General features: G+C 42.5%; 1 protein-coding gene across 1 annotated transcript in view; it reads left to right on the top strand.

Annotated features, from left to right (window-relative positions):
• Window positions 1–21,300, top strand: part of LOC122547866 (sodium- and chloride-dependent neutral and basic amino acid transporter B(0+)-like) — an 83,901-nt gene that overhangs the window by 23,996 nt on the left and 38,605 nt on the right. Inside the window, exons 4-5 of the mRNA XM_087991809.1 lie at window positions 20,497–20,635; window positions 21,159–21,291. Coding sequence (XP_087847935.1) covers window positions 20,497–20,635; window positions 21,159–21,291 — 272 coding nt within the window. The remainder of the gene's footprint in view (window positions 1–20,496; window positions 20,636–21,158; window positions 21,292–21,300) is intronic.

Below are 21,300 nucleotides of genomic sequence, written 5' to 3'. Positions count from 1 at the left end.
TTACTAACGACATAAGATGGGAAAGGGATAAGATTCTGAATGGAGAATATAGAAAGTTAGGCAGGAATTTGAAAAGGAGGTCCTCGAGGGTAGTAATGTCTGGATTGTTCCTGGTGCTATGGGCTAGTGAGGGTAGGAATAGGGGGATAGAGCAGATGAATGCGTGGCTGAAGAGATAGTGTATGGGAGAAGGATTCACATTTTTGGATAATTGGAATCTCTTCTGGAGTAGACGTGACTTTGATAAGCAGGATGGATTGCACCTGAATTGGAAGGGGACTAATATACTGGCATGGAGATTTGGTAGAACTGCTCGGGAGGATTTAAACTACTAAGGTGGTGGGGTGGGACCCAGGGAGATAGTGAGAAAAGAGATCAATCTGAGACTGGTACAGTTGAGAACAGAAGCAAGTCAAACAGTCAGGGCAGGCAGGAACAAAGCAGAGAACAAGGTAGGACTGATCAATTAAACTGCTTTTATTTCAATGCAAGAGGCCTAACAGGGAAAGCAGATGAACTCAGGGCATGGTTAGGAACATGGGACTGGGATATCATAACAATTACAGAAACATGGCTAAGGGATGTACAGGACTGGCAGCTTAATGTTCCAGAATATATGCTATAGGAAGGACAGAAGGGGAGGCAAAGGGTGGGGGGGAAGGGAGAGTGGTGTTTTTGATAATGGATAACATTACAGCTGTACTGAGGGAGGATATTCACAGAAATACATCCAGGGGTTATTTGGATGGAACTGAGAAATAAGAAAGTGATGATCACCTTATTGGGATTGTGTTATAGACCCCCTAATAGTCAGCGGAAAATTGAGAAACAAATTTGTAAGGAGATTTCAGTTATCTGTAAGAATGATAGAGTGGTTATGGTAGGGGATTTTAACTTTCCAAACATAGAGCGGGACTGCCATAGTGTTAAGGGTTTAGATGGAAAGGAATTTGTTAAGAGTGTACAAGAAATTTTTCTGGGTCAGTATGTGGGTGTACCTACTAGAGAAGGTGCAAAACTTGACCTACTCTTGGGAAATAAGGCAGGGCAGGTGACTGAGATGACAGTGGGGGAGCACTTTAGGGCCAGCGACCATAATTCTATTAGTTTTAAAATAGTGATGGAAAAGGATAGACCAGATCTAACAGTTGAAGTTCTAAATTGTAGGAAGGCTAATATTGGCAGTATTAGGCAAAAACTTTCAAAAGCTGATTGGGGGCAGATGTTCACAGGTAGAGGGACGGCTGGAAAATGAGAAGCCTTCAGAAGTGAGATGAAGAGAGTCCATAGACAGTATAGTTGTGTAGGGTAAAAGAAAAGCTGGTAGGTGTAGGGAATGCTGGATGACTGAAGAAATTGAGGCTTTGATTAAGAAAAAGAAGGAAGCATATGTCAGATATAGACAGGATAGATCGAGTGAATCCTTAGAAGAGTATGAAGGCAGTAGGAGTATACTTAAAAGGGAAATCAAGAGGGTAAAAAGGGGGCATGAGATAGCTGTGTTAAATAGGGTTGAGGAGAATCCAAAGGGTTTTTAGAAATACATGAAGGATAAAAGGGTAACGAGGGAGAGAATAGGGCCCCTCAAAGGTCAGCAAGGCAGCCTTTGTGTGGAGATGCAGAAGATGGGGAAGATACTAAACGAGTATTTTGCATCAGTATTTACTGTGGAAAAGGACATGGAAGATATCGAATGTGGGGAAATAGATGGTGACATTTTGAAGAGGAAGTGCTGGATGTCTTGAAATACATAAAGCTGGCTAAATCCACAGGACTTGATCAGGTGTATCCGAGAGCTCCATGGGAAGCTAAGGAAGTGATTGCTGGGCCCCTTGCTGAGATATTTTTATCATCAATAGCCACGGGTGAGGTGCCAGAAGACTGGAGGTTAACTAACATGGTACCACTATTTAAGAAAGGTGGTAAGGACAAGCCAGGGAACTATAGACATTGGTGATGGGCAGGTTGTTGGAGGAAATCATGAGGGACATGTATTTGGAAAGGCAAGGACTGATTAGGCATAATCAACATGACTTTGTGCATAGGAAATCATAACTCACGAACTTGACTGAGTATTTTGAGGAAGTAACAAAGAGGATTGATCAGGGCAGAGCAGTGGACGTGATCTATATGGACTTCAGTAAGGCGTTTGACAAGGTTTCCCATGGGAGACTGGTTAGCAAGATTTGATGTCATGGAATACAGAGAGAACTAGCCATTTGGATACAGAACTGGCTCGAAGGTCGAAGACAGAGAATGGTGGTGGAAGGTTGTTTTTCAGACTGGAGGCCTGTGACCAGTGGAGTGCCACAAGGATTGGTGCTGGGTCCACTACTTTTCGTCATTTATATAAAAGATTTGAATATGAACATAGGAGATATAGTTAGTAAGTTTGCAGTGACACCAAAATTGGAGATGCAGTGGACAGCGAAGAAGATCACCTCAGATTACAGCGGGATCTTGATCAGATGGGCCAATGGGCTGAGGAGTAGCAGAGAGAGTTTAATTGAGATAACTGCAAGGTGCTGCATTTTTGGAAAACAAATCTTAGCAGGATTTTTACTTAATGGTAAGGTTTCGGGAGTGTTGCTGAACAAAGAGACCTTAGAGTGCACGTTCATAGCTCCTCGAAAGTGGAGTCACAGGTAGATAGGATGGTGAAGAAGGCATTTGGTATGCTTTCCTTTACTGATCAGAGCATTCAGTATAGGAGTTGGGAGGTCATGTTGCGGCTGTACAGGATGTTGGTTAGACCGCTTTTGGAATATTGCGTGCAATTCAAGCCACTCAGTATCCTGACTGGGAAATATATCATCATTGTTGTTGGGTCAAAATCCTCGAATTCCCTCGTTAACAGCATTGTGGGTCAAACCACAATGGTTTGGCCATGCTAAATTGGCCATAGTGTTCTGAGATGTATAGGCTTGCTGTATTAGTCAGGGGTAAATGTGGGATGGTGGGGTGGAGGAGGTGGGTCTGGTTGGGATGCTCTTCGGAGGGTTCGTGTGGACTTGCTGGGCTGAAGGGCCTGTTTCCACACTGTAGGATTCTAATTCTAATGCTGGTCTCATTCTTATCAGAAGGATGTTGTGAAACTTGAAAGTGTTCAAAAAAGATTTACAAGGATGTTGCCAGGGTTGGAGGATTTGAGCTATAGGTGGGACTGAATAGGCTGAGGCTGAGGGGTGACCTCATGGAGGTTTATAAAAGCATGAGGAGCATGGATAGGGTAAATAGAAAAAATATAGAACAAGAGGGCATAGGTTTAAGGCGAGAGGGGAAAGATATAAAAGGTACTAAGGGGCAACTTTTTACGCAGATTGTCATGTATGTATGGAATGAGCTACCAGAGAAAATGGTGGAGGCTAGTAAAATTACAACATTTAACAGGCATCTGAGTGGGTATATGAATAGGAAAGATTTAGAGGGAAATGGGCTAAGTGCTGATAAATGGGACTCGATGAGGTTGGGATATCTGGTCGGCATGGACGAGTTGGACTGAAGGGTCTGTTTCCGTGTTGTACATCTCGGCACGGTGGCACAGTGGTTAGCACTGCTGCCTCACAGCGCCTGAGACCCGGGTTCAATTCCCGCCTCAGGCGACTGACTGTGTGGAGTTTGCACGTTCTCCCCGTGTCTGCGTGGGTTTCCTCCGGGTGCTCCGGTTTCCTCCCACAGTCCAAAAAAGATGTGCAGGGTCAGGTGAATTGGCCATGCTAAATTGCCCGTAGTGTTAGGTAAGGGGTAAATGTAGGGGTATGGGTGGGTTTCGCTTCGGCGGGTCGGTGTGGACTTGTTGGGCCGAAGGGCCTGTTTCCACACTGTAATGTAATCTAATGTAATCTAATCTAATAATCTAATGTAAAAATGAATAGAACAAAGAAAATTTACAGCCCAGGAACGAGCCCTTCGGCTCTCCAAGCCTGAGCTGATCCAAATGTACAGTCTAAACCTGCTGGTCAATTGCTAAGCATTTGTATCCCTCTGCTCCCTACCTACTCATGTATCTGTCCAGACGCATCTTAAATGAATCTACCTTGCCTGCCTCTACCACCTCTGCTGGCAATGCGTTCCAGATGATCACCACGCTCTGTGTGAAGTACTTGCCGCGCGTATCCCCCTTAAACTTTTCACCTCTCACCTTGAAAGCGTGACCTCTCGTTATTGAATCCTTCACCCTGGGAAAAAGCGTGTCTCTATCCACCCTGTCTATACCCTTCATGATTTTGTAAACCTCGATCAGGTCCCCCCTCAATCTCTTCTTTTCTAATGAAAATAAACCTAACCTACTCAACCTCTCTTCATAGCTAGCACCTTCCGTACCAGGCAACATCCTCATAAACTTTCTCAGCACCCTCTCCAAAGCGTCCACATCCTTTTGTTAATCTGGTGACCAGAACTATACACAATATTCTAAATGTGGCTGAACCAATGTCTTGTACAATTTTAACATGACTTGCCAGCTCTTGTACTCAATACCCCATTCAATGAAGGCAGGCCTATTACATGCCTTCTTGCCAACACTATCCACCTGTGCAGCAATCTTCAGGGTACAATGGACCTGCACTCCCAGATCTCTCTGCCCATTAACGTTTCCCAAGGCTCTTCCGTTCATTGTATAATTCTCTTCAGAATTAGACTTACCTAAATGCATCACCTCAAATTTGTCTGGATTGAAAGCCATCTGCCACTTTTCCGCCCAACTGTCCAGTCTATCTATATCCTCCTGTATTCCCTTATGCTTTCTGCTACTCCACCAATCTTTGTGTCATCTGCAAACTTGCTGATCATACCAACAGTGCCTTCTTTTAGATCATGTATGTATATTACAAACAACAGTGGCCCCAATACTGACCCTTGTAGAACACCACTGGTCACCTTCCTCCATTTCGAGAAACTCCCTTCAACTACTACTCTCTGCCTCCTGTTGCTCAACCAGTTCTTTATCCACCTAGCTAGAACACCCTGCACACACTTTCTCCATTAGTCTACCATGGAGAACCTTATCAAACTCCTTATTAAAATCCATGAATATGACATCAATAGCCCTTCCTTCATCTAGCAACTGGTCACTTCCTCGAAGAACTCTATCAAGTTGGTAAGGTACGGTCTCCCCCGCACAAAACATGTTGCCCATCACCAATATGCTCATTCCTTTCCAAATATAAATAGATCCTATCTCTCAGTACCCTCTCCACCAACTTCCCCACCACCGACGTCAGGCTCACTGGTCTGCAGTTACCCGGAATATCCCCATGTCCCTTCTTGTACAGGGGGACAACCTGAGCAACCTTCCAGTCCTCCGGCACCTCACCTGTATTTAAGGATGCCACAAAGATATCTGTCAGAGCCCCAGCTATTTCCTCTCTTGCCTCCCTCAGCAACCTGGGACAGATCCCATCCGGTCCTGGGGCTTTGTCCACCTTAATAACCTCTAGCCTACCAAAACATCTTCCCTACATATGCCAACTTCATCCAGACTAATCAAACTTCTATCTCTAATCTCAAGATTCATCATCTTCCTCTCCTCAGTGAACACTGATGTAAAGTAATCATTTAGAATCTCACCCATTCTTGGGATTCTTCTTAATTCTGCTTGCTAAAGCTATTTCATGACCCCTTTTAGCCCACTTGATTTCTCGTTTAAGACTTATCCTACTCTTCCGATATTCCTCCAGGGCTCGTACTGTTCTTAGCTGCCTAGACCCTATATACGCTTCCCTTTTCCTCTTGGCTAGTCGTACAATTTTTCCTGTCATCCACAGCTCACGAATGTTACCCTTCCTATCCTTTGCTTTCAACAGGACATGTCTAATCTGCACTATCTTTGAAAGCCTCCCACATATCAAATAGTGGACTTCCCTTCAAATAGCTGTGTCCAATCCACATTTCCGAGCTCCTGCCTAATTTTGATATAATTGGCCTTTGCCCAGTTTAGTGCTCCTCCCTTAGGACCACTCTCATCTTTGTCTACGAGTAATATAAAACTTACAGAATTGTGGTCACTGTTCCCAAAGAAATCCCACACCGCAACTTCTACCACCTGTCCTGGCTCATTCCCCAGTACCAGGACCAATATGGCCTCTTCCATTGATAGACTATTGACATACTGCTCTAGAAAGCTCTCCTGGACGCTTTGTAGTAATTCTACCCCATCCAAACCTCTGACTCTAAGTGTATCCCAGTCAACGTTGGGAAAATTAAAATCTCCCATCACCACTACCTATTGCCTCTACACCTTTCATAATCTGTTTATTCATTTGTTCTTCTACCTCACGTTCACTGTTGGGGGGCCTGTAATACAGCCCCAACAATGTAACTGCACCCTTCTTATTTCACAGCTTCACCCATGATGCCTCACTACCCAAGACCTCCATAGCGTCCTCCTTTAGCACAGCCGTGATATCATCCCTGCACAGCAATGCAACTTCCCCCCTACCCCTTTACTTCCCTCCCTGTCCTGTCTGAAGCGTCGATATCCTGGAACATTTAGTTGCCAATCATCATGCCCTTCTTTCAACCAAGTCTCTGTCATTCCAATAACGTCATACTTCCAGGCACCAATCTAAGCCCTAAGTTCATCTGCCGTACACACTACACTCCTTGCATTAAAGTAAATGCGTTTCAGGCCACCAGTTCTTTTGGGCTCACTTGCTCTCTGCGTATTTTCCCTTTACTAATGCTATCTTCATGATTCTTACAGTCTCCAATCTCCACCTCGCTGTCCACTTGTTTTCTCTTCCGGTTCCCAGACCCCTGCCACATTAGTTTAAAGCTCCCTTACAGCAGTAACAAAAATTCCCCAAAGACATTGGTTTTGGTCTGGTTCAGATGTCAACTGTCCATTTTGGAATAGTCACACCTTCCCCAGACTCGGTCCCAATGTCCAACAAATTTGAACCCCCTCCCTCCTACACCATCTCTCAAGCCACGTGTTCATCCTGCCTATTTTTTCATTTCTACACTGGCTAGCACGTGGCACTGGTAGTAATCCCGAGATCACTACCTTTGAGGTCCTCCCCTTTAACTTCTCTCCTAGCTCCCTGAATTCTTCTTTCAAGACCTCATCTCGTTTTCTACTTATATTGTTAGTGCCTATATGCACCAAGACAACTGGCTGTTCACCCTCCCCTTTTAGAATGCTCTGCAGCCAATCGGTGACATCCCTGACCCGAGCACCTGGGAGGCAACATACCATCTGGGACCATCTGGGAGTCCCTTTTTCGGCCACAGAACCACCTATCTACTCCCCTCACAATAGAATCCCCTATGACTGTGGCCCTATGAGTCTTTTTCCCGCCCTTCTGAACAGCAGTGCCTGCCACAGTAAACCATGATCTTAACAATTGCTGCCCTCTCCTGATGAGCCATCTCCTCCAACAGTATCCAAAAAGATATACCTGTTTTGGAGGGAGATGACTGCAGGGAACACTTGCACTGCCTTCCTACTCTCTTTCTGTCTTTTGGTCACCCATTCACTGTCTCCATCATCAATTCTAAACTGCGGTGTGATCAGTTCACTAAACGTTCTATCCACGACCTCCTCAGCATCGCAGATGCTCCACAGTGCGTCCATCCGCAGCACCACAGCCGTCATGCGGTCAAGCAATGGCTGCAGCTGGACACACGTCTTGCAAGTGTAAGAGTCAGGAATGTCAGACACGCTCCTAAGCTCCCACAGGAAGCAAGAATCACATGCCACGGCTCTGAGGTCCCCTGCCATTGTAAATTTAGCTTTATATGAACTAACTAAAACCAAACAATGCATTTGAATCTATGAGTCTATGTTGAATTTGGTTAGATATGTTTCCATTGTTATTTTACAATGTTGTTTTTCAATATTATAATTTTGTATTCTCAACCTTCAATATCAGATTTCTCCAAATTTTGTTTTCATCATATGTACCACCTTCTTGCCATAGTCCTAGCCAGGGATGCTCTCTCATTAGAAAGAGATGACTGGTTATGATTTAACCTGAGGGTCACCATGTCTTAGGTGAGGGGAGAGGGTGAGAAGGAGAATCCTTTATGGTAACCACAACTGGTGCGCGAATGGGACCCATACTATTGTGTCTCTCTAATCACAAACCAATGGAACTAATAATTAAAACCCATTTCATTACGGTCACCACTACCGAGATGTTACCCTCTCTTTACTCCTCTGAGCTGGTTTGGTTCATTCCCTGTTATCAAATCTCATAGCAACCGCACTCCTCCCCCAAGACTCCCTTGTTGAATTTTTTACATGTTGGATTATATAAAGGGGTCCTGAACACATTACAGGAACTCTATTTCATGTCATCATTATCTATCCTTCCAGTTAATACCAGTACTTTAAAATCCACACATATTATTATTATATATTTTTTTATTTAACTTTGTAATTTGTCTACTCATTTTTCTTCAACTCACTTCCATTATTAAATGATCTTGGGGTATGCTACACAATTAGTGAGATGGATTAGTTATTTATTCTATCTGTATCAATATAGATTTTGTTTTTGTCTTCATAGTAACTATAGCACAGGAGGTGAATAGCTCATATGTGATGAGATGAGGGAAATAGATGAATTGTGTCTCTACTAATAATTTGTATATGTTGTTTGCCGATGGCAACTTACTGCCCTATATGAGCTACTCCTCATGATGAAGGTTTGGGAAACTATAGGACCTGCTTGGTCTGGTTACACCTCTTGGTCTAACTAAAAAAGTCTGTTATGGTTAACGTATGGTTTATTGCAACTACTTACAGGTTACATTAATATGACAGACAAATCTTGAGGAAATGATCTTACTCATTTGAACTGCCCACAAGTTCATGTGACATCATCATCAAATGTTACACCATCAGGTGATGAAGGAGCAGCACTCCAAAAGCTTGTGATTTTAAATAAACCTGTTGGACTATAACTTAGTGTCAGTTGACTTCTGACTTTATGCACCCCAGTCCAACACCATCATCTCCATATCATGACATTATCATGACAGATCAGCTGAGCTTCTCTAGTATTTTTGTGGTTGTTTTATGTCCACACCATTAAGATTCAAGATGGCTTTATGCATAAAAAATCATGTCTCACAAACTTGATTGAGTTTTTTGAACAAGTAGCAAAGAGGATTGATGAGGGCAGAGCGGTAGATGTGATTTGTATGGACTTCAGTAAGGCATTCAACAAGATTCCCATGGGAGACTGGTTCGCAAGAGAACTAGCCATTTGGATGCAGAACTGGCTTAAGGGTAGGAGACAGAGGGTGGTGTTGGAGGGTTGTTTTTCAGACTGGAGGTCTTGTGCTGGGTTCACTACTTTTCGTCATTTATATAAATGATTTGGATGTGAACAGAGGAGGTATGGTTAGTAAGTTTTCAGATGACACCAAAATTGGAGGTGTAGTGGAAATGAAGAAGGTTACCTCAGATTACATCATGATCTTAATCAGATGGGCCAATGGGCTGAGAAGTGGCAAATGGAGTTTAGATGAATGCAAAGTGCTGCATTTTGGGAAACCAAATCTATACACTTAATGGTAAGGTCCTAGGGAGTGTTGCTGAACAAAGAGACCTTGGAGTGCAGGTTCAGAGCTCATTGAAAGTGGAGTCACAGGCTGATAGTATAGTGATGAAGGCATTTGGTATGCTTTCCTTTAGTGATCAGACCACTGAGTAAAGGAGTTGGGAAGTCATGTTGCAGCTGTACAGGACATTGGTTAGGCCACTTTTGGAATTTGTGTGCAATTCCAGTCTCCTTCCTATCGGAAGGATGTTGTGAAAATTGAAAGGGATCAGAAAAGATTTACAAGGATGTTGCCATTGTTGGAGGATTTGAGCTATAGAGAGAGGTTGAATAGGCTAGGGCTGTTTTTCCTGGAGCATCGCAGGCTGAGGAGTGACCTTATAGACATTTTAAAATCATGAGGGACATGGATAGGGTAAATAGACAAAGTCTCTTCCTTGGGGTCTGGGAGTCCAGAACTAGAGGGCATAGGTTTGGGGTGAGAGGGGAAAGATATGAAACAGACCTGAGGGGCAACCTTTTCATGCAAATGATGGTGTGTGAGTGGAATGAGCTGCCAGAGGAAGTGGTGGAGGCTGGTACAAATGCAACATTTGAAAGGCACCTGGATGGGTATATGAATAGGAAGGGTTTGGAGGGATATGGGCCCAGTGTTGGCAGGTGGGACTAGGATACCTGGTCAGCATGGACAAGTTGGGCTGAAGGGTCTGTTTCCATGCTGTACATTTCTATGACTCTATGATGCCAGCATAGCAACTATTTCTGAGCTCTTTACAGTAGAACTTGCTCTTACGTATCGTGCAAGTATTCTGCTCTTTTAAACCTCAATTCTAAGTCTGTCAAAATTGCTAACAATGTTCTCTGTAACATTATATTCCTCGTTCTGTTTTATTATTCTTACAGATTTTGTATAATATGATCTTCCTGTACTGCATGCAAAACTTTTCACTGTACCTAGGTACATGTGAGAATAATATATCAAATAAAATCATATGTTCATGAGCCTTCTTAACGGTAACCTTTTTCAGATGCTTAAATACCTACACACAATTTAGACTGGTGTAGTTTCCAGTCCACAACAATCAAAAGTATTCAGAAACCAGTTTTGGTATTTATATATGACAATAACAAACACATGAACTGAGAAATGTTCAGCAAGAATTCCAGCTTCCTTGGATAAAAGGCAGAATGTGAATAGATCAATCTTGAGGCAACTTGTGCAGCAATAATAAGAGCAATTACTCACTATTGGCATCCCATGGCAGCTGAATAGAAGTGAACAGAGTGATATAAACAGACACAGGACGTGTGCATTTTTTCCAGAGACTGTGATCCTACTGGAAGAGAAGACGCTTACTCTCAGGAAAATGATTGGCATGTGCAAAAGTGCTAAGGTTGAAAATTAGCAGTTCGAGCAAAGTCATGGTAGAACAGTTCAGGTCTTGCATTGTGCTGATAGATACATCAGGCCGAAAGGGCTGAACAATCACAGACAGAGCGCAGGATGAAAATACTGCAGAAGACCGAACAGAATCATTTTGCACCCAACCAATGTGCTCAGAAGGAAGCACAATGAAGCAAGTCCAAATGGCGAAAAGAGATATCGGCTGAAGATTCTGACAAATCACCCTGCACCAAACAACCGCTAGATGAATTGTGACTGAATGAGGAATGCAGAATAAGAACATCAGGTCAAGATAAAATGTCAGATAGATACTGATGCAACATGTGATCTTTGAAGATTTGTGTAAAGTGGTGCAACATGGTGATCCACAAGTGAAGCCTTGAAACAAGTAAATCTGAAGCTATATGATGATACCATACCTGTGCCAGAGGACAGTTCACTCTGAGAACCAAATGCAATACGAAGACATTGAGTTTCAAGTCACTGATGACAGGAAATAAAGCCACTCAGCTCAGCCACAGCAAACCCAAAGCTTAACTGATAACTTTCACATTCCAAAAACAACTTGCAACATGTTGCGGCTGTTAGACTCCTGATGTGGAATGGATTCCACAAGGAGTACAATGGTGTGTTGACAGAATTCGGATGTCTTCCTGGAGAATGACATCTTGAAGTAGCTGCAAGACCAATTCAGCAGCTGCCAAAATAAATTCCAGCTGCCCTCTGGTCCAGCTTGAAAGCTGAGGTAGAAAAGAGAAGGGAGTATCCAGAAAGTGACACCTACTACAGAATGGGTAATAGTGAAACAAACTGGAAAGCCAAAATTATGTATCAACCTGAAGGATGAAGAGATCTCACAATCCATACTGACAATTAAAGAAATATTGACAGAATTTGTAAAGGAAAATCTTCTTATTTCACCAGATGTAAAGGATACAGATTATCAAGTGAAGCGGGGATGAAAACAGTCAGTTTCTAACTAGATTTTAGATGCTATTTGCAAGAAGGTTGAACCTGCTGTAGTGATTATAACAAGGTCAACTGGTGGACCTTATGGAATATGAATTCCCTGATTTCGGCTGTTAATCTGGTCCACTCAGGGAGCCTTGGCTGACAAATAACAACAGGAATATCAAACATCCTGTTCACTCTGAGAGCTAGCTCTGAGGAAACTGGATTAGTATCAAGAGCTTTCCACATGTAAATAAAAGGTGATGAGTTACTGGCCACTATTGAGTTATTTCAGTGGCAACAAGGGAAAAGAATGCGCCTGAAGAAATTTGTTCGCAACAGTCATCTTTGAATTGGGCTAAGAATTTCTGGCATGATTCTGTTATTTGGGAACTTGACTCTTTTGCTTCTGCCATCAAACATTGAGCCCAGTACGTGGAAAAAATGCTTTACTTTTCTGGGCAATTGACATTGAGATAGATAAAAAGCAATGAGTAATTCTCCTGACAGCTTGTGGAGCTTTTTTGATTATTCAGAGCCTAAGTTTCCCTGAGGCACCAGATACTAAAACTTTCCAAGAGTTGAAGGAATGGGTTAAGGAATATTTCCAAGCCATCTCTAATTCTGAGATGCTATTGATTTTATTTAGCAATTCGAGAACCAGTGGAATCCATACTGGGGGTTTTGCTAGGTTAAGATGACTGACAGAGGAATGTGACTATTGTTTAACCCTTAATGAGATGCAGAGAGACCATTTTATATGTGGAATTAATGATGTAACCACTCAAAAGCACCTTTTGGCTGAAGCCCAACAGGACTTCAAACAGGCACTACAACTGGCTTTAACATTGGAAAATGCAGCAAGTGGAACATATGAGTTGCAGGGTATTCTGATGGAAATGGACACTCTCGCCAGGCTGACTGAGCTTGGGGAACACCACTTGAGTGAGGGTAATTGCATAACCTCACTCACTTTAGACAGAGAGACTCTTGGTTAGCAAAACCCCAAACAAAGCCAAGCCTCAGGCAAATAGATAAAATTTTCTTCTGGATCCAGGCTGGCAAACCATGCTGGTATATGAACTCAAGAAAGTAAAGGAGTCTCACTAGACCTAAATTGAGTAAAATAATTCATTGTCTGGTATCCAGGAGACTACACACCCTGCAAAGTCCACTTACATTTGGTTTGGAACAGTTAAATTGCTTAGCAACATCCAAATCAAAACCAATCAAAATAAACGGTTAAATGGTTACCCGGTTCTAATAAAGGTCAATAACAGTGATTCATTGATCATAGAATAATTCTAACAAAGTTCACTCTAGATTCCAACCCTTAAGTTTGCATAAGACCTTGGCCAGTCTGAGAACCTTTACAGATTAAGGGGACAACTTCGGTTCTGCTCTCTTATGAGAAGCAGCTGGTTAGTTACCACTGATTGTGGTAAAAGGCTCAGGCCCAAGCTAGACGGGGCTAAATCACTTGAGAAAGATTCACCTCGCTTGGTTCAATGTTTTTAAATTAGAAAATGGCTGCGTGAATGAAGTCCTAATTAAATACCTGGAAGGTTTTCAGGAGAAAAAGTCACCTTACATGTTGACCAGGAAACAATTCCATGATTCTACAAGGCCCACCCAGTGCCATTTGACATACAGTAAAAGTAGAGGCAGAAATCAGAAGGCTGGAAAGCAAACAAATCATCGAATCAGTCCAGTTTGCAGAATGGGCAGCACAGGTTGTGCTGATTGTAATGCTGGACAGGTCGGTTTACATTTGTGGGGATTTTAAACAAATGGTAAACTGCTTTTTGCAGCTGGATAAATACACAATCCTTTGCATAGAGGATTTATGTACAAAGCTAGCACGGGGGCTGTTCTTCACGAAGCTGGACATGAACCGTGTGTACTTGCAATTTTGGTTAGATGAGGATCCCCAGAAGTATGCCTCAATTAATACCCATAAAGATTTGTACTGATAGACCAGACTCTCATTTGGGGTATCATCAGTCTGTGCAATTTTACAGCGGACGACAGAGAATATTTTATAAGATCTATTCCGGTCACTATTTATCTAGATCATGTACTAACAACAGTGAAGACAAATAAGGAGCACTTAGACAACTTGGACTTTAACCTTCGATGTTTCATCCAGGTGGGCATACACCTTAGAAGGGAAAAATGTGTGTTCCAGGAACCCCTAGTGATCTACTTGGGCCACAGAGTCGACAAGACTGGGTTTCACAAATTGGAAGATGCGTTATAAACCTTTGAATTTGATACGGTAAAGTCTTGGATTCTCATTAGCAATAATATGACAATGTTATCTGTGAGGTTTTTGTGCTTTAAAGGAATTTATATTTGTTGCATGCTATGCACCTGATTTCTTAATTTTTGCCATTGCTTATCTATCATATCTTTTAATGCAATTGCCTAATCAGCTTTAGCCAAATGGACCTTAATTCTAGATAGTTTACATAGGCATAAAACTCAGACTTCACTAGATCCCTCTAATGCTCAAAGTAAAATTCTATCATAGTACAGTCACTCCTCTCTGAAGATGCCTTTATATTTAAGGTTAGTTAGGCCTTTCCCATAGTACAGTACTAGAATTAAATCGCCTGTTCCTCACTTTATTCTTTGACATACCACTTAGAAAACTAGCCTGCATATATTCTCTGTAGTTATTTATTATTTAATATCAGGTTTATCTCGACTGTGAACATTATCTTCCAACATGATTAATGTATGAACCTTATGACATGTACCTCTAAGTTCTTACTTTATACTCTTCCCAGCAACACAACTTCTGTCATTGGGTCTACAACTCTAAGAAATACTTCCTGCCACTTGTTTTTCCTTAGCTCCCACACAAGCTGACTTTAGTCTTGATCTGAGGAAAAATATTTTCTCTCTACTGAAAGTTTAGGATTGGAGCTAAACTGTTTTTCCATTTTGCTGATCGCTCTGGATATAATACTTTAGTTTTCAATTTTTTTCTGTTTTCCTTTCTGATGCCACATGAGTCACAAATGCTCAATTGTTTGGGAATCATACCAGGGCCTGAACAGTACGGGCTATAGTGAGAAAGGTAGCAGAATGATCCAAGGTGTCTGGTGAGGCCTAACTCTACGTTGCTGCATCTTCTAACCCTGTTCCAGCCATTGAGGGGAGATTCTCTCTCGGGTGGTGCTCGTTGGCTATGAAGGGGGTTTGTTGATTGTTAGCAACCTTATTAACTCGACAGCTCACCTCATTCAAATGCAGCTGCCTATCCAACCATTCACAGATGGGAGCGACAAATGCTCATCATGGAAGTCAGGGTGGGGACCCGCTCACTGTTGGCTATAAAGAGCTTCCATATTTCTCACCACACAATAGCATCTCAGGGTATTATCCATAGGCACTGGCTGCTTGTATCCCTCATCCACAGAGATTGATATTCGATATTTACCGATCTATAATGGCCATTCCGATCTACTTGCCAAATGTATGGGAAGCACAAACCTGCAGGGTGTACTGGCAACTAGCACTGGACTAAAGACCTTAAGCCATAAGAAATAGGACCAAGGGTAGTCACTTGATAAAATCATGGCTGATTCAATACTCTCACATCCACTTTCCTGCCCTATTCCGTAACTCTTGATTCCTCTACTGATCAAGGATCTATCTCTCTCAGCCTTAAATATAGACAAGGATTCTGCCCCCACTGCTCTCCATAGCAAGGAGTTCCCAGGAACTCCTGAGAGAAGAAATTCTTCCTCGTCTGTCTTCAATTGGTGCCATTTTATTTTGAGGCTGTTCCCTCAAGTCCTGGACTTTCTCGTGAGAGGAAGCATCCTCTCAGCACTCACCTTGTCAAGCCCCTTAATAATCTTATCTCCTTCAATAAGGTCACCTCTCAGCCTTCTAAACTCCAGTAAGTAGAGTCCACTCTGTTTTGCCTCTGCTCACAAGACAATGCCCCCGTATCTTGAATTATCCTTTCTTGAATTCCCTCCAATGAAATGATATTTTTCCTTAAATAAGGGACCAAAACTACTCTCAGTAATCCAGATGTGGTCTGAATAGCACCTTGTACAGTTGCACTAAGGCTCCCCTACTCTTATACTCCAACCCCTTTGAAATATTACAACATTTCCATTTGCCTTCTTGTTTAATGGCTGTATCTGTGTGCTCACTGTTTCATGTACAAATATGCCCAAGTTCCTTTATATTGCAACTTTCTGCAGCTTTTCTCCATTTAAATAATATTCTGTCCTCTTGTTCTTTCAAAATAAACAACTTCACATTTTCTCACATTTTACACTATTGCCAACATTTTGTCCATTTACTTAACCTATCAATATCTCTCTGTAACTATTTGTATCTGTCTCTCAACCTGCCTTTCCAATATTTTTCTGTAATCTTCAAATTTGGCTACAGCACATTCACTTCCTTCTTCCAAATCACATTTTCGGTCCCAGCTCTGAAGCTTGTGGTACCCTACTGGTTACAGGTCATCAGTTTGAAAAAGAACCCCTTATCCCAACTCACTGCTTCCTACTCATTAACCAGTTCTCTACCTATGTCAATATACTGCTTCCAACACTGTGGTCACTTACCTTATGACAACATTTATTTTGGTACATTGTAGAACATGTTCTGGAAGTTCAAATACAGCACATCTAGTGGTTCCCCTCTCTCCACTCTGGTTGATACTTTCTCAAAAAACTAGTCAGACACAATATTCCTTTCATGAAGCCATGATGACTCTGCTTATTTAGATTTTGATTTTCCGAATGTTCCATTATTTCCTTAAATAATTTTAATATTTTTTGAACAATAGATGTTAGGATAATCAGCCAATAGTTACCATCTTTTAGCCTCCCTCCCTTTTTGAATAGAAGTGTCACATGAATAGTTTTTCAATCCTCTCCAACCCCTCCCCCCTCAGTTATAATCTCTTCCAACCTCTTCCGTCAAGCAGAAGGTACGAAAGCTTAAAGCCACATAACAACAGATTCAAGAACAGCTTCTTCCCCACTGTTATTAGGCTTCTGAACGGACCTCTCAAATTTTAAATTTAATGTTGATCTTGCTGTCTATGAACCTTCTCAGCAGCCATAACACTGTATTCTTCACTCAGTTCTATTACTCTAATGCACTTTGTATGATATGATCTACCTACACTGCATGCAAAACAAAACATTTCACTGTACTTAGGGACATATGATAAAGTAAAATCAAATCAATTTAAAACCTCTAGATTTTCCACAACCCAAGGATTTTTGGAAAATTACAACTAATGCATCTCCTGGCTCTGTAACTACCTCTTTTGGGATTTTAGGATTGATACAGCATTGAGACTTTACACACAGGGACAGACATCCAGCTCATCAATTGGACCAGGTAGTATCTCAGGGTTGCTCGCTTACTGTCTTGGAACATGCTCATGTAGCACCTACCTGCATGTTCACAACATTCTAGGCTTGCAGCTCCTTTCCCTGCAGTCACACCAGAAGGCCTGACTTGCTGCTTAGCTACCCACAAGGGGACACACACCTTGCAGTGCAGCAGTGTATTACATCAATCTCAAACCTACTCCAAGTGCCATTGTCAGTCTGTTGGATCCCTATAAAGGAACTAGGGGAAAGGATGTCAGTTTCTCCACTGGAGAAAAGGACATCTCGCTGTTTCCTGCAAGATATGAGAGAAAAGGCATCATTGCCAAGGTTAGGAATGTTGGGCAATCAGTCATGATGAAAGTGGAGTTACTGAGTCACAGTGGAGCAAAGAGTGGTACTTACTCAGTTGGTGGGCCATGAACATCTCAGCATGCCCATGGTATCAGTGCCAGATTCTCCTGGAAAGGCCAGGAAACTCTCCTCTCGTAGGGTGAAGAGTTTAATGTTCAATGGGTATTTCGCGTCCTGGCTCTTCCCGTGTTGTTCTGGGCTGTTTTCTCCTGTAATGGGAGAAAGAGGGTGTGATGAGATGTAAGTAGGCGGTGCAGGTGAGTGAAAGGCAGGTGAATGAGGGGTTGGCGCAGAGGGCATGGACGATTAGTGGCGTCAGGCAGAAGAAACAAGAGCAAATGGGGGAAGATATTGTAATGGTCAATGTGGTAGAGCATGCATCTTGGCAGGAGCGGAGATAGAGTGAGTGTGATGCAGCAGAAAGAGAGAGTGAGGTGCAGCACTCATCCTGGTGCAGCAGAGAAGGTAATTTACCCTCATCTCCCTCTCTTTCTCACACACACACACAAACATACAGACACATATACAGATGTTTTGGGCAAAAGCCCTTCATCAGGAATGAGCTTTTAAGGTCAGAGTGGAATGTGTTGGTGAAGTTGATGAACTGCTCAACCTCCTCGCAGGAGCATGAGGTGGCGTCGATGCAGTCATCAATGTAGCGGAGGAAGAGGAGGGGAGTGGTGCTGGTGTAACTATGGAAGATGGACTGTTCTACATTGCCAACAAAGAGACAGGCATAGCTGGGGCCCGTGCAGGTGCGCATGGCTATCCCTTTGGTCTGGAGGAAGTGGGAGGATTCAAAGGAGAAATTGTTAAGGATGAGGACCAGTTCAGCCAAAAGAATGAGAGTGTCAGTGGAAGGGTACCTGTGGGTCATCGGGAGAGGAAGAAACGGAGGGCTTAGAGGCTCTGGTCATGGCGGATGGAGGTGTAAAGGAATTGGATGTCCATAGTGAAGATGAAGTGTTGGGGGCCAGGGAAATGAGTTGGAGGAGGTGGAGGACGTGGGTGGTTCTCGATGGTATGTGGGGAGTTCCTGGACTAGGGGGGAGAGGACAGTATTGAGGTAGACAGAGAGGAGTTTGGTGGGGTAGAAACAGGCTGAGACAATGGGTCGGCTGGGGTGGTCAGGCTTGTGGATCCTTCCTGATCATTGTGCTCATTCGTGATGAAGGGCTTTTGCCCGAAATGTTGATTTTCCTCCTCCTCGGTTGCTGCCTGACCTGCTGTGCTTTTCCAGCACCACTCTAATCTTGACTCTGATCTCCAGCATCTGCAGTCATCACTTTTTGCCAACAATGACACATAAGTCAGACTCCTGCTCATCAGCTACATATCCATCTTCAACACCATTATTCCCCCAAGACTGATCTCAAAATTGTGAGACCTAAGTCTCGGCTCTACCCCTTGAGACTGGATCCTCTGCTTTCTGACCCATAGATTGTAATTGGTGAAGATAGGCAATTGCACTTCCTCCACAGTAACACTCAACACTGGTGCCCCTCCAAGGATATGTCTTCAGCCATGTACTGTACTCCCTGTACACCTACGACTGTGTTGCCAAATTCCAAATGAATGCCATCTACAAGTTCAATGATGACACCACCGTCGTAGGACAGATACCTAACAACGACAAGTCAAAATACAGAAGGGAGATAAAGAGCCTGGTGACATGGTGCAATGAGAACCACCCCTCTCTCGATGTCAGCAAAACTAAAGAACTGATCATTGACTTCAGAAAGAGAGGAGGAGAACACATCCCCGTCTACATCAATGGGACTGAGGATGACAGGGTGGAGAACATCAACTTCCTTGGAGTGATGATAACTAACAATCTGGTCTGGAGTGCCCACATAGATACGATAGTCAAGAAGGCATAACAATGCCTCTTCTTCCTCAGGTGGCTCAGGACATTTAGCATGTCCATAAAGACCCTCACCAACTTCTCCAAGCTGAAAGCATTATTGAAAGCATACTGTCTGTGTGCATAAAGGCCTGGTATGGCAACTGCTCTGCCCCAAATCATAAAACTACAGAAGTTGATGTGCACAGCCCAGACCATCACAGAAGCTAACCTTCCATTCATGGACTCCATTTACATGGCTCACTGCTGCAGAAAGGCTGCCAACATCATCAAGAAGAACATCGGTAATGATCTCCTACAACCTCTTCCATCAGGCAGAAGATACAGAAGCCTGAACACACGCACTAGCAGGTTCAGAAGCAGCAGCTTCATCCCAGTCATTATTAGACTGTTGAATGGACTCCCTAGCCTCAAATAATGCTGATCTTGCTAACGTTGCTCTCGCCTAGTGCATGCCCTGTGCAATGTAACCTCTGTGCTTCTGTCGAGGTCTTTCTGATCTATACATCCTTGCTTACCATGAACTGTCTGTACTGCTTGTAAGCAAAGCTTTTCATTGTACTTTGGTACACGTGATAATACATAAGTAAATCAAGTCTTGTTTAAAGTCCTATCTAGAGAAACAGAAAGAAGAAAAAGCAAAGTTAACAATGAAGTAACATCTCTCATTACACAGAACGAGCAACAGAGCTGGACTGTGCTGTTGTTAGAATGTGCCTCTGTGTTCTGACTCCTCTGTAACCTCAAACAGATCAAGCTGAATCAGACAAGGTGAAACAATGGTCCTGGTTATACTATTAGAAATGACGAAATATTTGAAACAAAATAAAAAAAGATGGTATGACTGAAAGTGCTACTGGATGCTTGCCATAACTTGTATCCCTTAACTGCCATCGGAAGAGGCATATCAACCTCATCTATTAAGATTAATAGAAAATGCTTGCTCTCCTAATATTCTGTACATCCCAAGAACAAGATATAAAAACAGATCTTAAATAAATTGTATTTCAAAAATATATTCCACTTTTCCAGACCCACTCTGCAATCTCACTCTGAATGATGGATATTTTGAAATCGTTAATACAACATGGCTGCAGACAAACAACAAAACTTGTCCCGATGGATCCGAAATCTCTATTCCTCACCAGGGTCCGAGTGAGCAATACTGGGAGTAAGTACATTGCTGCAGAGAGCTGCATCGATAACCTAAACAGTAACTCCTCTTGGGACAGATGATTTGTGAATGTCCTGTTTTAATGAGAGGGAAGATGTTTGATTTCAATAGAGGTGTTATTTATGTTATATTCTTGACACAAAATAACATCACAAGAGAGGTCTTTTCATAAATAATAATAATACACTGACCTCTAACACTATGAGCTTCTTTGAACAATATTTGTGCACTGAAACCTTGAGTGAACTCTTATTTACTTTCTTGTTTATCAGAGATACTGTGGTTAATGTCCCTTTCTCTGTACTTTTAATTTAATACAGTACTGTGTTAATTCCATAGGCTTTGGAATGAATTAGGAAAACTCTCTGGGAACAGGCACCATGTTCAACAATATGAATTAGCTGAATTCATTGGGATGCAGAGTGACTAACATAGTTAGCTTAACAGTGCAATTATATTAATCTAATATTTTTCATCTATAACGAGCATTTCATATCTTTTCTGTTGTCATTTTCTTCAGTAAAGTGGCTTTACGCCGTTCAAGTTCAGTGGATGAGACTGGGGAGATAGTCTGGCATTTAGCCCTCTGTCTGCTTCTGACCTGGCTAATAGTTGGGGCAACGTTATCAAAAGGAATCAAATCTTCAGGAAAGGTAAATGAT

The sequence above is a fragment of the Chiloscyllium plagiosum genome, unplaced genomic scaffold (genome assembly GCF_037043375.1).
Source record: "Chiloscyllium plagiosum isolate Xiang-an unplaced genomic scaffold, Cpla_swu_hap1 HiC_scaffold_11, whole genome shotgun sequence".
NCBI classification, from domain to species: Eukaryota; Metazoa; Chordata; class Chondrichthyes; order Orectolobiformes; family Hemiscylliidae; genus Chiloscyllium; species Chiloscyllium plagiosum.
Note: the sequence above shows the minus strand (reverse complement) of the source record. Positions and strands in the feature narration are given on the sequence as shown.